The sequence below is a fragment of the Neoarius graeffei genome, chromosome 14 (assembly GCF_027579695.1).
Source record: "Neoarius graeffei isolate fNeoGra1 chromosome 14, fNeoGra1.pri, whole genome shotgun sequence".
NCBI lineage: Eukaryota > Metazoa > Chordata > Actinopteri > Siluriformes > Ariidae > Neoarius > Neoarius graeffei.
Window position 1 is genome coordinate 5,484,741 of NC_083582.1, and position 16,590 is coordinate 5,501,330.

At 41.5% G+C, this 16,590-nt stretch overlaps 2 protein-coding genes across 4 annotated transcripts in view; one reads left to right on the forward strand and one right to left on the reverse strand.

Annotated features, from left to right (window-relative positions):
• zcchc4 (zinc finger, CCHC domain containing 4) overlaps positions 1 to 16,590 on the reverse strand; it is a 28,454-nt gene that overhangs the window by 9,793 nt on the left and 2,071 nt on the right. The window contains exons 3-6 of the mRNA XM_060939184.1: positions 14,069 to 14,151; positions 13,016 to 13,294; positions 11,261 to 11,341; positions 758 to 830 (exon numbers count right to left, since the gene is read on the reverse strand). Of these exons, the coding sequence (XP_060795167.1) occupies positions 758 to 830; positions 11,261 to 11,341; positions 13,016 to 13,294; positions 14,069 to 14,151 (516 nt within the window). The remainder of the gene's footprint in view (positions 1 to 757; positions 831 to 11,260; positions 11,342 to 13,015; positions 13,295 to 14,068; positions 14,152 to 16,590) is intronic.
• Positions 690 to 16,286, forward strand: si:dkey-219e21.4 (tripartite motif-containing protein 75). Of its 3 annotated transcripts, XM_060939185.1 has the most exons (7): positions 698 to 999; positions 3,235 to 3,377; positions 3,505 to 3,600; positions 7,470 to 7,700; positions 7,793 to 7,812; positions 8,952 to 9,085; positions 10,278 to 15,882. In XM_060939185.1, the coding sequence occupies exons 2-7, from the start codon at positions 3,246 to 3,248 to the stop codon at positions 10,865 to 10,867; spliced, it is 1,203 nt and encodes a 400-aa protein (XP_060795168.1). In that variant the 5' UTR covers positions 698 to 999; positions 3,235 to 3,245; the 3' UTR covers positions 10,868 to 15,882. The 3 variants fall into 3 exon arrangements, with proteins under 3 accessions (XP_060795170.1, XP_060795169.1, XP_060795168.1); XM_060939186.1 differs by lacking the exons at positions 7,793 to 7,812; positions 10,278 to 15,882 and having other exon boundaries at positions 696 to 999; positions 8,952 to 9,040; XM_060939187.1 differs by lacking the exons at positions 7,470 to 7,700; positions 7,793 to 7,812; positions 8,952 to 9,085; positions 10,278 to 15,882 and adding an exon at positions 16,050 to 16,286 and having other exon boundaries at positions 690 to 999.

Sequence of the window (16,590 nt, forward strand, 5' to 3'; positions counted from 1 at the left end):
CTATTGTGAATACAATATCAGTTTTTGAGATTTGTAAATTATTGCATTCCGTTTTTATTTACAATTTGTACTTTGTCCCAACTTTTTTGGAATCGGGGTTGTAATGTTTCATGAGGTGACATTCACGCTTGCCACGCCTCAAACGGTCATGCTCATCCATGTGCATTTGCATGACAGTCTAACATTAGTTAATAATAATAATAATAATAATAATAATAAGTTCATTAATAATAGTCCAGGATATTAATGTTCAATTAGATTGAGTCAAAACACGTTAACGACTAGATTTTCTACAGATCTATATCTAGAGTCTTGATCTCTCGCTCCTAACTTTTGACTGAATTTGTTTCGTCCTCAACTTCTAGATCTCCTGACGTTCTAACACGCACACACTCGGTTCTTGCTGCTTTTACTGATTCTTTCCTCTTTTGCTCATTTGTACACAAACGTACCTCACTGCACTGACTCGTTATTGCAATAAAACAAAAACGGTCGACAGAGCAGGACTATGACCCCGCCCTAATAGCGTGCTCCGATTGGTCAATATGCGCATTGCAGATCACAACGAGCAACACCCGTTAGGGCGCACTTATTTTCTGTGGTGGAACAAATGTGTGGGTGTTTGCAAAGTTCTGGAAAATTATGAGGAGAGCACATATAAATCTGGGCGGGGCGGGGCAGGGCGGGGCACACATGTTGGCAAAATAAACTTGCTGGAACACTAGATTCATCTAAAAAGTCATGCAGAAGGTTTTACCTTTCCATCAAAGAAGTGATGATTAAACATGTTATAATGACAGAATTCATTCTGCGGGTAAAACTGGGAATATCTGGAAGAGGGAAAGAGCAAGAACGTCAGACGATATTCTCATATTACTACACACACAGGTTTTGGCTTGTTATGGGCTTCTCAAAACTTGTATAGCTGCTTCAGCACATACCGGAAAAGAACAGAGAGAGAACGAGAGAGAACAAAACCTTTCATTCCCACGCTGTGCTGTAAGTATCTACCTCCGATTATTTTCTTATATTTTATTATTTCCCTCCACACCGAGATGTTGTGTATTAATAAGATTATTATTCCAGACTCTAGAACATGTCTCTCTGGAGGATATTGTGAAGCTCTGATTCTCGTACAGCGATGTGAATATCTTAATTCAGCTAAATGAGCATTACTCCTACTGTACAGAGACTCGGTGCTGATTTTGTGAATGATCAGGGTTTAGAGCGTTAGTTACCCTTTTTTCCCCTGCAGTCCGAGAACAGGAACAAAATAATCGTTATCAGATGATAAATCGCTCCATCACTTTAAAACAAGTCTGTTAATTCTTTGAACAAGCAAAGTTTTGAAGCAGCTAGAAGAACAGTACTTTACAGCTTTCTGTTCTAAACTGTATCCTCCCCCCCATTCTAGAATATCATTTATTCTGGGTTTTTTTTTTGGAATAACAGAAGAATTAAACAGAATGGGTTTAGTCTATTGTAGAATGTCATGACCCCATTATCGAATGGGGCAATCCCCCCCCCCAATTCTAGAATATTGCTACCCTTTCCTGCACGTTCTAGAAGGTATCTATTCTTTTCCCCATTCTAGAAAAAGAATATCATTTAATGCACAAAAAACATTCCAGAAGAGTCACTTTTTTTTTTAAATAACTGAAGAATGGAACAGAATTATTATTATTCAAGAGTAGACCAACCCCACATTCTAGAATGTAACAATCCCCACCCATTCTAGAATACTCCTCTCTTTTCCCTCCATGGTCTGGAATGTACCGTAGCACTCCTGACCCACCCACCCCCATACTAAAACATAGCTATAATTTCCCTTCCTATTCTAGAACATTATTTACTCTAGAATGAAGCATTACAGATTTGTCAACATTTTTAATTTCATTAAAGAACGGAATAGAAAATGTTCATTTGTATTTTTATTCTCGACCCCCCCCCCATTTTAGAATGAAGCAATCCTTTCTCCCCCCTCGATTCTAGAATATGGATAGCCTTTTCTGCATGTTCTAGAAGATCTCTCTTTTCCTCCCCCATTCTAGAAAAGGAAAATTGTTTATTGCACAGTAAAATATTCCAGAATTAAGTCACTGGTGTTTTTTTTTTTTAATAATAGAAGAATGGAACAGAAAAAATGTCCATCATTCTAGAGTAGACCCCCCCCCCCCCCAAATTTCTGGAATGTAGATAAGAATATTCTTATCTTTTCCCTCCATGGTCTGGAATGTAGCACTCCTTACACTACCCCCCCACGTACTGAAATATAACTAATTTTCCTTCCTATTCTAGAATAGGAATATCCTTAACTCTAGAATGAAGCATTACAGATTTAAGTCAGTTTTTAATTTCATTTCAGAATGGAATAGAAAACGTTCGACTTTTTTCTAGAGTAGATACCGCCCCCATTCTAGAATGTTCCTGTGCTTTTTCTCCACGTTCTAAAAGGCACCCATCAAGAATAAAGCATGCTATAGTTTTAGAATAGAAAGATGGAATAGAATAAATTAATTCTATTCTCGATTCGAACAGCCCCCACCCCCCATGTTCTTGACTGTAGCACACCCCACACTAAAAATGTAGTGATTACTCTTTTTCCTCCATTCTAGAATATAGCCCATACACACACACACACACACACACACACACACACACACACACACACACCAATCTTCTAGAATTTACCATTCCCCCTCCCCATGCTCTAAAATGTAGCTATTATTCCTTCCTCTGGTGTTGAATGTAATGCTTGTTTTCCCCTGTTCTAGAAAAATATATTCTTTTATTCTAGAATTAAGCTCTTATGTTTTTAAACGATCAGAGTCTGAAGCAGTGGGATACATGGAACAGGACAGGTTTCCTCGATTCTTGAATGGAGCCGTCCTTCTTTCCTTGATTCAGAATCCTCTTTATTCTACAGGGTGTTTCAAAAAAATATTATTTGAGATCCCAGAATGATGTCAAATTTTTTTAAACACCCTGTAGAATAAAGCATCCTGGAATTAATCCATAACCATGTTTTTGAGTGATCAGGGTAAAGTTTGGAGCGGTTCTGTTCTAAATACCTGTCGTGCACCCTCGACATGTTTCAACATAACGCGCCTGAGCTTCCAGGAGGAAATAAAGCATGACGTGCTGCGCATGTAAAGCAGTAAGAGAAAGTGAGCAGACCCACGAGTGAGGAGGTGTGATCTGAGGATTTCCTCTTTGTTTCTGAATGTTTGATAGAGTGAGCAGAGATGGCAGAGGATGAGAACGCAGCACAGCCACCCCGAGCCGATCCGCTCTGCCTCGCCTCGGTCACGCAGCCCTTCCCTCGGTCTCCAAAACTGCTCCGTAAACCAGACGCTGACTCGCTCAAATACTCACAGGTTTGCTGACATTCAAATATCATAATATGAAATAAATAAATTAGACAACGACGACTGATAGTAATGTAAAAGCAATGCAGCACTTGTGTCTGGTAAAGAAAGCCGTTTGCTTGTGCGTGAACATCAGGAACAGTTCTCCTGCTGGCTGGAGGAGCTGGAGAAGGAGAGCAAGAGGACAGAAGCTCACATGGCATCTCTGAAAAAGCGCCAAGCCAACCTGACTGTAAGTGACCAAGCAAATCATTTTAACATTTTAAAAAGGTGCAGTCCGTCGTGTTTAATGACCTCAGCTGGAAGATCTCAGAGGATTCCCAGATACGGATCTGCCTCGTTCCCTCGTTTCACCTCCACCCTCAAACTGGAGCTCGTTTTTTTTTTAAAAATTATTAACAGCGAGGAAACATTGAGTCATTCAGCAGAACGCTGTGCTACTTGGAAGAATCACAGGTTTATAATAATGTGCCTGTTCTGAGGTTGTGTTAGCGTTTCTATGTTATTTTATTTTGAAAAAGGGAAAAGAGAAGATATTTCTTTAAGATCAGTGGGAGGAGTCTGCAACATCAGCGTTTTGTAACAGTTGGTAAGTTTGAGCGCGGATGGACGATTTTGCGTTTAATGGTGACGTTAGAGCTGCTACAATGTAAGAAAGAACAGGAATGAACTTCTAACGTCTTTTGCAGACCTACTGTATCGACACTCTGGCCATTATTAAAAAATGTTCTGTTTCCGGTCCACCAGCCGGGTGAGTGCCGTTTGTGCGGTTGAAATTTTAACGCCCGTTTTTCGACATTTTTTTCGGGTTCGTAAATCTAAACTCGAACTTGACATTTGCGCATTCCCAGGGCTTTCCACTAAGGCTCATACTAGCCAGCCATGACAAATAAGTAGCCAGCCGGGGGGAGGAAACACAAAATAAACTCCTGTGCACGCAGTTCCCAGGATTAAATGTATTTTCCACAGACCATTTATTTATCCACTTTACTCAAATACAAAGTAAAATGGCAGTAAATCTTCTTTCTTTTCTTGCGTATTGCATCATGAGGCGTTCCTGGTTTGTAAATCTCTTATTTTCGGTGCATGACACATTCACGCAGCTGAGCATGCTATGAATTAACAACGACAGCGGTCTGCAGTGGGGCGACACAATTACACACTCAGCCAACATTTCTCCATTTGTGTATGAAAATACACTCCAACCACTCAGTTTGGGTTCATTTACAACCAACGGTGTCTTTTGATGCCAGCACGTAATTGAACGAGAGAAGACTGGTTTACCGGAGACAAAATAAAAGTGTTATCTCTGCTTCTGTTCCCTCCGACACACTACTGCCTCCGCCGAGTGCGCGCGCACTCTGAACTGAATCAGCTCTGCGCATGCGCCGTGCGGCACAAAAAAAACGGCAGCCACCATGAAGGAAGGAGATCCGGAGTTTTCAAACATTTGCTTAAGTGTGAAATCGCAAAATGGTATTCTAGCGAACAACAAAATAGTAAAGATTCAGAAAAACAAATCATTCAGTGATCATTTTAATAGTGTAATTTCATCCGAACTAGGCCTAACGCTCGATTTAGAACTACAAAAAGCCCGTGTATCGGACATTTTAAGTACCTTTGTAAAAGTTTTGCAAAATGCTAACTTAAAGTTTTTGTACAAGTTTCAGTTGATTAAACCATCATTTTATTAAATGTGCCTGCTTTTGTAATAAAAAAAAGTACTGAAAGAAAAAGCAAAACACAGCATTGCGATTTCTTATCCATCCATATATGAAAAAAAAAAATTAAAAAAATCCCTCCCTCCTGACTGAAAATGTTTTTGCTCACCTGGTGGACAGGAAACTGATTTTTTTTTAAGGATGGCCTCACAGCCACTTTAATAGGAACTTGTTCTTCTGCTGTTGCATGCTGAGATGCTTTTCTGCTCACCACGGGTGTAAAGAGTGAGACGAGTTACTATATGTGACGCCTCACCGAATCCAGGGACATATGTCGGCCGAAACGAATCCGAGATAATCGCAAAAGAAGCATTTTTTTTTCGAAATTTGTGATTTTGGTTTTTTTCCATCATGTGCAAGTTGAGATCTTGAAGAATGCAATCAGTATTTCAGATAATAGATTTTGTTGGAAAAGCATACATTTTTTGTTGCAAATTGTCTCGTTTTTGTCAGGACTGTAGCCCGCTGGGGGGTGTGGGTAAATTACCATATGGGCCATTCACATGATGATTTAAGTCTTTTGTTTTGTTTTTTTCGCGAATCAGCTGTATGATACGAGCTGAGCGCATGGCTACTTAACTGCATGCAGGTGTGTGATTTCACTATGGAATGAGTTACTAAACAGAGCGCAGAGGAGCTGAAACACCGCGAAGCAAACAGACACACGGTATTTACATCGGAGATCACCATTTCTAGCAAAAAAAAAAAAAAATGCAACCTCGTTTTCCAGATTGAATGGAATACTTGAATGATCGGATGATACACGGACCGTTCTAGGATTACATTCCATCGGAGGCATTGGTGTGTGCAAGGCGCCGTTTCTCTTTCTGATGGGGTGAGTTTATTAATCTAAGGCTGTGTGGTTATTTTTGCATGTAACGGAGTGTGTTGTGGTTTGGTTAAGCCTAGGTCACAATCGGACGTACGATTTTTTTGGCCGTGTGATTTTTGGCGTTTCCCCAAATCGCTGCGTTTTTTTTTTTGTTCACGGAGAAAGACGCGCGTTGGCCGTAAGTTTGTCTTGCAACCTGAAAAAAAACGTAAGCACCCGTAGAGTTTGTTTGACATGACAAAGAACCTCTGCGGCCGGTCTGCGGCGCGAAAATCAGCACATCACACGCGCGCTCTCGTGCTTTTCACACACACGCTCTCGTGTGTTTCATGCGTGCTCTCCGTGCGTTTTTTGCGTGTAGACCGGCCATAGGAGCACATACGGCCGGTTGTGACCGAGGCTTTACATGAAACTAGTGTTGTGTTAGTTGTGTCATCATCGTGCTATCTTTCTTTCTTACGGTGTGAGTAATTTTTCAACCACAAAACGTTAAAGTATTTTTTAGGACTTATTTTTGTACTTCATAATTGTGTTGGGCATACTTTGCATGGAAGGAAAATTGATGTGGTGATCTTTGTTTACATGAAAGTAGTATCGTGCTAGCTCGTAGGGGGTAGGGCTTTCCTTAATGTCATGCAAATGAGCAGCATTATGTGCCCGCCCTGCACCCAGAGTAGCTGAGATGGAAAACTTTGAGGGCGATTTTCTCCCTTTTCTGTTTTAAGAAGTATACACTTTCAAAAGGCCACACATTCTTCAAATGTTGTCAGATCTCCACATGGAAGGCATCATTGGAAAGCTTAGAAACTGTACTTTCTGAATCCGTCAATAACTCAAAATGCCCCCGGGCCGACATGTGTTCCTGGATTCTGTGATCTGCCACATATCCTTACTGGCAAAAAAAAAAAAAATTGAACCATCTCAAATCTGTCCGTTTTCTGATCTCTGACCCTCTCTTATCAACAAGGCGTTTGTTTCCAGCCACAGAACTGCCGCTCACTTGATGATGGTTTTTGTTTTCCGCACCATTCTGTGTAAACTCTAGAGACTGTTGGGTGTGAAAACCCCAGGAGGAGATCAGCAGTTTCTGAAATACTCAAACCTCATACTCATCTGGCTCAAACTAACGCCCATACCACAGTGAAAGAAAGAAAGTGAGTCACACTTCACTGCGAGATCACAATTGTTCCCCGTTCTGATATTTGAACAGTAACTGAAGCTGATTAGAAAACAGCAGGTAGATGTACGGTAGGAGTGTTCCTAATAAAGTGGCCAGTGAGTAAACGGATGAGAGGAATGGTACAAGTGGAATAAAATACTTTGTGACATGATGTTGTCGGAAAATAATGAACTTCAGGGTGGTAACGCTCCCTCCACTTCATCACACCAGCTGGTTTTATTCCTCAGGCAGGTACTACTCACGTGATGCAACTGCTTTTAGTTTCTTAGGTACAAGAAAATCACAATGCCACTGCTATGTTAGTCAATTCTTCTCCGTCATCATTGACCCTCCCTTGTGACACCTCCGTCCCTGTTCTTGGGGTGAAGAGGAGTGCGGAGGCGATGGGGCAGAAAGTACGCGAGCGATTTGAGGCCATGCGTCTGAGCCTGAAGAAGGAAGAACAGGCCGTACTGGACTCGCTAGAACAAGAGCACCGGGAGAACAGCAGCAGACTGACGCGTCTCCTGAACAACTGGAACCAGCACCTGAAACTGGTGCGCAAACACATCAGCACCATCAGGACACTGCAGGAGAAAGGAGCCGAGAGCCGGCAGCAGGTACTCATCACGCTGCACTGAAGACGCGCGATATAAAATCACTAACAATCATTTACTCAAAGATATAACTATACATTCTGTCCTGGCTTTAGGTCTCTCCTGAAGATTTCAGGTAAATCACTTTCAACGTCATTTGCAGCTGCAGATTAAAATAAGCAACGTTAATACACTGCAACCGCGCGATAACTAACTCCCTGGGGAACGTCCAAATAGTTCATTATCCTGAAACGGAGCCGCGCGTAACACCAAGCACTTGCGTTATATGTGAAATTTTCAGCACGTTAAAATTCCTGCTCATGAATTTCTCCTCCTGAGTTGCAGGATCACAAACGGAGGCGATGATTGATGTCTTCGTCTGTTATGGAGATGACAGCGGTGCATCGTTCGTTGTCAATGTCCACACACCGACGCGCTCGGTTTTCTAAATCTTTACCATGTCATGTGACATCAGTTCACTGATGAAGTTGTTTATGTCGTGCCACAGGGTTGGGCGGGGCTGAGGGTATAAAAACACCACCTGTACACTTTAACTAGGTGTTAAGTTTAGCGGAGTCAGCAGTCATTTCATCCTTTGATCAGTGTTCTCGATAATTGTTAGTGATCTACACCTCAGCGAGACTCATTAAGCCTTTGTTTTATGGTGTTGGCACGTATTGTTAACTCGACTGCGGACTTGATTACTGATCGTCTCTGGGAGGAAGAGGAGCGCATGGCTCAGTGTGTGTGTGTAAGCAGGCGAATGATGGATGTAATTACAGGAAGTGTGTTTATTTACAAAACAGGACAAAAACGTAAGACCTGTTAAAATCGCAGGGTTGTGAAACAGGCAGTGGTCACACGAGGAACAAACAGAATGACGGTAGCAGAGACGAAAGGCGGAGTCCAAATACACAGTCAAAACCAGAAAGGCAACGCAGATATAAGGTTTGGTAATGTGAGACACTTGGTACACTTTGTATACTTCAAGTCTGTGGGGTTTATAAGAGCATGCTGTGATTGCACTCTAATCCAGAACAGGCGCAGGGTAACTGGTACTAATGGTGCTTGGAGCACCAACGTGCATGGACGTGACACAGGGATTTTTTTTTTTTTTCTGAAGACTCTGACTCATCGTCATTGAAGGCAGAGACACAAACTTAGTTCGTTATCTGCGAAAGTTCATAGTAAAAGTTTGTTGTAGTGCGATTGCAGTGTATTCACATTAGAAATCAGACGATTTCATTTCCGTAATTTGACTCACTGTTCATGTAGCTGCCATAAGAAGCAGGACGCCGCTGAACTGACCATCCGGCTGAATGACGAAAAATTCCAGAAGCTCATGAAGGTTTTGGGGAAGATCTCAAAAGACTTGCAAGTCCAACTACAGAAAAGGAACTTACTGCTCGGTAATCCACTTTTTTTTTCTCTTTTTAAAATCCCCCCAGTCTGCAAACATTTAGTTTCAGGAGCATAACTCAAACTATCAGGAATTTTTTTCCATGAAACCTCACAGTTACGTTAAGTGACTAGAGGAGTTGTGCCTTTTGACATTTTGGGATTTCTGTGATTTTTATTTTTTCCGTATTTCCAGGGTAACCAGTTCAACTGAGGAAAAATTGGCGTGGGGTTTGGCATGTGTGGGGGAGAGATATGCATCATCTCCTGATGACTTTTTTTTTTTTTTAAATTAGTTGTCGATGAATCTCACTGAATCATAAACTCATAGCCAGTTAACATGAATGACAGATTTCATTATACTGTATATAAATCACACCACAGCGCTGTGGAGTTCTGGACTCTGATGGGTCAGGTGTTAATTTATTTTCCATAACAGCAGCGCGGCTGTAATTTTGATCAGTGGTTAATATTAACGCTCGTTTCTATAGTAACAGGGTTACTTCTGTAAGGAGACGTTTATGGAAGGAGTCTCCAATGTCAGCACTTTGTCAGAGATGTAACTAAGTTTTGTGACATTTCCAGGACAGGAGGAGTTTACACTTCACGCTTTCATTGTAACAAACATGGTGGCCTAGTAGGAAGGTGTCAGGATTGTAAACTGAAGATCATAGGTTCAAATCCCCATTTACGCCTTGTAAAACTGGGGAAGCTAATGGTTAGAGAAGCAGCATTGGGACCAAAAGGTCACTGGTTCGATTCCCTGGACCAGCAGGTGAAATGCCATCACCCCCCAGATTAATTATTTATTAACTTAATGAGAGAGAATAAAAAGGTTTATAGCAGTTTATAACTTGTTTCATAGATGTTCCACAACATTAAACATCACTAATGGATGAAAAGTATAACTTTAATTTAAAAAAAAAAAAAAAAAATGCAGTTCACAAATTGCTGTGGTGTAAGAGGAATAAAACAGTCCAGGATGCGCCATTATAGTAAAGCAGGTGGGAACAGTAAGTCTGCTTCTTGGCAACACACCATCACTGATTATTTTCCTAACACACCACAACACGGAGTGGTTTATCTTTAGCCAAAATCGCATCCAATTCCCTTTATATGCTATTCATGATATCCCACAATGCACCACAGTTATCCAGTGCTGTCTAAAGATTAATCTCCTGTGTTTTTTTCCCCCCTTGCCAGCCTCCAATGAGGTGGTGATTGACAGGACAGTCAGCCACAGACAGATCAAGGTGACTTCGAGTGGGCGGGGCTTTTTCATCTCTCCCGAGGACAGCTCGGCTCCGAGCCGCCCTCTTCAGTTCGATCAGACCTGCTGCGCCCTGGGCTCGCCCGCCATCAACTCGGGTCAGCGTTACTGGGAAGTAGATGTCCACTGCTGCTCTTCCTGGGCTGTGGGTGTGGCTTATGGTAGCCTGCACAGGAAAGGGCAGGACAAAAGCACAAAACTGGGCAGGAACAGACTCTCGTGGAGTCTGGAGTTTTGGGACGGGCGTCTCTCGGCTTGGCACAACGACCGCTACTTGACCCTGTCCACTCGGGCAGCGCCAGACAAGGTGGGCGTGTTCGTGAACTACCACAAGGGTCGTATTGTGTTCTACAACGCAGATGCCATGACGGTGCTGCAGGATTTCTCAACGAGCTGCACGAACATGTTCGAGAGGGCGCATCATCAGTTCACCGAGCCCGTGTTTCCTGCTTTTCGCTTTTTCAAAGCCAGAGATCAACAGCGTGTCCCAGATCATATGGAGATCTGTGACCTCGGGCTCTAACGCACCGTCCTGCAGTAATACTGAACGCAGATCAGACCTCGGAGTGTTTTTTTCTTTTTAAACGATCTACATTTACACCTCGCCAATGCTGTACTACATTTTAATGCAACAAAAAAACCTAGCACTGCACTTTAAGTCAGTGTGGACGTGTGTTAATTTACATCCATCTTTAATCACGAGTTAACCAAATAAACAAAACCAAAATACTGACACCTGTGGTCAAAAACAATCAATTTTGTTAGCTTAATCAGGTGAGTTAAATAAATAAATAAATCAGGACAGAATTAATCTTATTCTAGCACCAGCGTTATGATCCACTGATAAACTTCTTAACTTTGTATAAAACTTTCTACACTAGCAAACGTCCTAAAACGTTATTAAACGAACACTCACCTGAAATCAATATCCAGTAATAAACTCTTCATGGAGTTCGTTTTGTCCTCTGCACTCCGGATCTTAATCAGCTCGTGTAATCTGCGATTAGATGAGAAACTTTAGTTTGTGTAAATAATACTTGATCCCCGCACAGAGTGGGGAACAATGACGTAACCAGAAATGTCCACTTTGCAAATGACAGCCAATAAACAGTAAGTGCAAGTCCAAGAGATCAAAACTGACCATGCTGTCTGGGTGGGCGGAGCATAATGCCTTTCAGCTGTCAATCATGTGCGTCTGTGAGATCACGTATTTGGGGGAATGTAGAGAAACTTTCCTTAGTTTTTAAAGTACCGTATGTTAGTTTATAAGTTCATAAGCAGGTTAATGTGTCAGTAAATCAGTTTGAAAGTTAATTTGTAAGTAGGTTAACTTGATATGCTGGTTAGTTTGTAAACAAGTTAGTTTGTTTACAAGTACTTAAGTAGGTTCATTTGTACATAATTTACTTTTAGTACAATCAACTTAGTTTGTAAGTTCATATTTAGGTTAGTTTATAAGTTGAAGATAGTTTGTAAGTTCTTAAGGGAGGTAGGTTAGTTAGTTCACTTGTTTGCAAGTTTCTAAGTAGATTATTTTGTATGTAATTTAGAAGTTTGTTTCAGTGAAATAAGTGTGCAAGTTAGTTTCGAAGTTAAATATAGTTTAAGTTCGTAAGTGGGCTAGTTTAAGTTCATGAGTAGGTTAGTTTATATGTTGATTACTTTAAAAGTACTTAAGTTAGGTTTCTTGAAAGTTCGTAAGTATGTTTAAATGAAATAACTAAGTGTAAGTTAGTTTGTAAACAAGTTCATAATTAGGTTATTTGTAAGTTAGTCTAACTTCACAAGTTAATCAGTTTGTAAACAGTTTAGTTTCTACGCAAGTTTGTCAGTAAGAATGTTAGCCTGCAAGTCAGCTAGTTTGTGATTAAGTTAGTTTGTAAACAAGTGAGTTTATACAACAGTTAGTTCCGGTCTGTTAACTGTATCGGTCGAGTGACAGTCCAAAGAACTTCTATATTTCCTCTAACACCACTGTGTTTAACTCCACTTTACTGTGTTCACAGTGTATAATTAGATAAAAATATATAAATTTCACTTCCTAGCTTGAAACAGTTACTAAGTAAAGTTAGCGACATCATCGGCGAACATGACAAACAATACTTTTCAGGAACTCGGCTTAAAACATGGAAGCTCGTAAGATGAAAAAGGGACACCAGGTTCACAAAAGACGTCCGTAAGTAAATTAGTTTGTTGAGTTCATAAACAAGTTGTTCATCTGTTTAGTTTGTCGTTAAGTCAGTTCGTAAGTAATTTCAGACAGCAAGTTGGAAAAAAAAGAGAGAAGGAAAGTTTGTAAGTCAATTCATTAAAAACTACATTTCCAAAGCAAGTTTGTTTCATCAGTCAGTCAGAAATAAAGGATCAACGGGAACTCATCACCAGAATTACAGTTTCCACTCCGATCAGGGATTAAAACCTTCCCAGGTGACTACAGACAATCACAATACAAATGCAGATCTAAATTACATCCATCACCACTGTGCTAATCATTCAGAGATCTGGCAACCCCCTGATATTAGCACTCTGTAGTGCAGTGGAGAGGTGACTGGTGCAGCACTGCAGTTTAATGTTAATTTAATCCTTAAATCACAAACTAACTGGTCTTTTTGCTTGGGTTTATCGTTTTTATTGCCCCACTACTGAAACAGGGCACGTGTTTTAAACTCACCGTGGCGTCCCGATGCAAAGAACCTTCCGGTATCCTAACCCAGAGAGCACATCCAGAAGGAAACGGCAGCTGCGGTCGGCGAACAGGTACTGCGCGTTACTCTTCTTATTCTCCAAAGCACAAAGCAGCAGGCTGGGCCTCCTCAGCCGTGTCACTGTGATGTCATCAGAAAGCGCCTGGTGTGAGGCGTGTGCGCTCCACTCGGCAGGAAGCAGCAGCAGCTGACAGTCCACACAGAACCTCCTCTGATCCAGCGGCAGGGAAACAAACTCTCTGAACCTGCCACAGGAACGAGAGGAAACGCTTTACACCACCCTGCAGAACGGTACCATCTGTACCCTGGGCGAGTACCCGTACCCTCTGTGTGTTTCACATCAGTATAGAAGGAGTTTTTCTGGAGGTTGGGGTGCATGGACAATTCGTAAAATACAACTCGAAATTCATCGTTTTAAAAAGGTTACTGAAATGTTAAAATATGCACAACAGTGTCGTTTATCTCCTTCACACGATGAGCTGTTGAGAAGAAGGTACAGCGAGTTGATTTTAAGCCCACAGCTTAATAATAAGGGTGCCGATGATAAAAACATCATTTTAAAACCAAAGACACTCGGAGGAACAGTCACAGCTGACGTGTAGCCAAATCGCAAAAGCATCTCGGGCACTGCACATCATCTCCAGCACCATGTCGGGAGCAGGTACAGTGAACAGGAAGCCATTGTGGTGGAATTTAACCCAATCTGAAGAATTTACTTAATATGAAATAAAATTGAGCTCAATATCAGTGACAGGAAAACTAATTTTTAGGACAGGAATCATCAATATATAAAATTTCAGTCAAAATATTGCATTTTGTGTCAGTTTGTCGTCAATCAGGACGAATCTAGAAGACCAATCAAGGGTGTGCATTGTTTCTAACTCCACCCACATCTTTGTGCCCGAGCTAGAATGTGAGGTTATGATACGGGACGCAACATCAGACAGCGTACAGTGCACTGGAAATAATGACGGAGTGTAGGTTTGTTACTGTATGCCGTTTCTAGTCAGTCCCTTTACCTCGTGCAGTATTCTGAGTGAGTGAAGGACGGCCTCTTCATCTGGTTCTGCGCCTCTCTCACACGCAGTCGCTCCTCTGATACCTGAAACATTTTAGCATTAAAAAAAAAAGTATACCAAAGGGGGGGGAAACAGATGCAAGTAATATTCATGTCGATGTAAACTTGTACTCGGGTACAACTGCAGGTTAATAACGACTAAATTACATAAAACTAAATAAAATGTTCCACTACAAATACGTTCATGAAACAGGTGCAGAGAACCCCGTCGTAGACTTATTCAAATTATTTTTAAACAATAAAATGTACATCATAAGTTTAAGACAATCACATTTAAGACAATTTATATGAAAAAAAAGTAATAAATTTGGCTTGACCGTCAGTGCGAGAATTATGGGTAAAGATGGTGTGGTAGCAAGCGGTGTGTTCGAGCAGCACTAATGAACGTAGGGCGGAGTCGAAGTGTCTTTAAAGTCAAACACAACCCAAACAAACACCGTTCGCCAATCACAGTAAGCGCTCTGTGCACATTTAACTTAAAATTAAAAACTAACAACAAATTTATCCATTTAAAAATAAAAAAAAAAAAGTTATGATATTGCTAAAAATATGCTTATGTGGGCGTGGCCATGGGTATTGAAATCAGATATCCAGCCATGATGTTAACGGTGGCGGCATGGTGGTGTAGTGGTTAGCGCTGTCGCCTCACAGCAAGAAGGTCCTGGGTTCGAGCCCCGTGGCCGGCGAGGGCCTTTCTGTGCGGAGTTTGCATGTTCTCCCCGTGTCCGCGTGGGTTTCCTCCGGGTGCTCCGGTTTCCCCCACAGTCCAAAGACATGCAGGTGACTTTTAACTGGTGACTCTAAATTGAGCGTAGGTGTGAATGGTTGTCTATGTGTCAGCCCTGTGATGACCTGGCGACTTGTCCAGGGTGTACCCCGCCTTTCACCCGTAGTCAGCTGGGATAGGCTCCAGCTCGCCTGCGACCCTGTAGAAGGATAAAGCGGCTAGAGATAATGAGATGAGATGTTAACGGCACACTAGTACACCGTTTCTAATAACAGCCATTAAATAAAGGCTTCTTATTCTAAAGAAAAATCCCCAGGCGCCACTACGCTCGCGCTCTTGCTCTCTCGCTGTGTTCACTACTTCACTGTGCTGTAATGTATATGATGAAGGCTCCGAATTCTAAAAACCTAATCAGAAGTTTTCCGTAACCATGTGATTTTTACTGCCAACAAAATCCACCGATCAACAGACTTCCCTTTTACGAAGTTTAAATCTCACTCAGTGAGACAATGCATATGCAGTACTGACACGGATACTAGTAAACAATGTCCGTTGTCATAGCAATGTGGTCCTTGCCATCTAAAAACACTGATTTTCTCAGTCAATAAAAACAAGCAAAAGCAGGTCACATAAAAAATACAAGGAAAAAATTTGACTCTTTTGAGGGAGGGAGGAAAAACAACCTCCTGTGAATAGCCGGCAGTGTAGCATTTATAGACATCTAAAGGCTCCCAAAGGCTGGGTATGCATCTGCTCTCTGTTTACGTGCGTGTGTTCACTGCTTGGGCTTATTTTTTACACCCAAACGCTCAACTTTTGGCATCTTCATGGTGGTTTGGAACAATTTAGAAATGAATATCCACTAGATCTCAGCCTCGGGAAGTCCTGTAGCGTGTAAGTGACATCATGATCTCAGACTCTCATGTAATTTGTACTCCGAGTGCGATATTTGAACCTTGGAGAGAGCGAGATGTCAGCACCCAGGGACATTTGTTTGTTTCTTTTAAAATTAAACCTGTACACTCCAACATGTCTTGTGTGGATTTTATCAGTCAGTAGAAAGGAGTTTATTTTGGGTTTTGTTTGATTTTAACTGAAGTAAAGAAAACCTAAGAAGAGTTGTTTTGGCTTTTGCCCCTGATTTAGTCACGAGTGATTCCCACACACTCGACAGCTCTGTCCTTTCACTCAACAGCTACCACCAGCGAGGATGAAGGCGTCACAGGTTTCCTCTGAGACACGCGACGCCAGCCGACTGGATCTGTTCAAACTGCTGCTCACGCAGTGTCACATGCTCAGAGGAATATGCTACACGCCCACTTGACCTCGCAGACACCTGTGATTGGCTGGCGCCGCTGTCACTGACAGAGCAAACTTATATTCACATGCATTTAGTGCTTCTCAATGGGTGCCAATAAATTATGTAGCAGACTGTAGTAGTATTAGTGTCTCATTGAGTCTTGGATACTTATTACTTTATAGCCACTTTGGTGGCTGTATTTACAACCTTTTTAATTCTGCAACGGAACGTTAAAATGACTGAATTCAGATACACAGACGTGCGTTTCATGTGGTGTTTTAACTACAACACGTTAATGCACCGGTTCTGCATCCAAGAAATTTTCATTCTATTTCTGACCCTCATATGTTTCCATAAGTTTGATAATAATCATTGAAATTGTATTTTTGTACTGAATATTAAATTAAACAGACGAGACTGGACCAAAATCACATTC

Bases quoted from the DNA above. Each gene is read 5' to 3' on its own strand.
- si:dkey-219e21.4 (XM_060939185.1), top strand. From the start codon at position 3,246: ATGGCAGAGGATGAGAACGCAGCACAGCCACCCCGAGCCGATCCGCTC. The intron at 3,601-7,469 runs GTAAGTGACCAA...CTTGGGGTGAAG, and splicing joins AGCGCCAAGCCAACCTGACT to AGGAGTGCGGAGGCGATGGG. The intron at 7,813-8,951 runs GTAAATCACTTT...CTGTTCATGTAG, and splicing joins GTCTCTCCTGAAGATTTCAG to CTGCCATAAGAAGCAGGACG.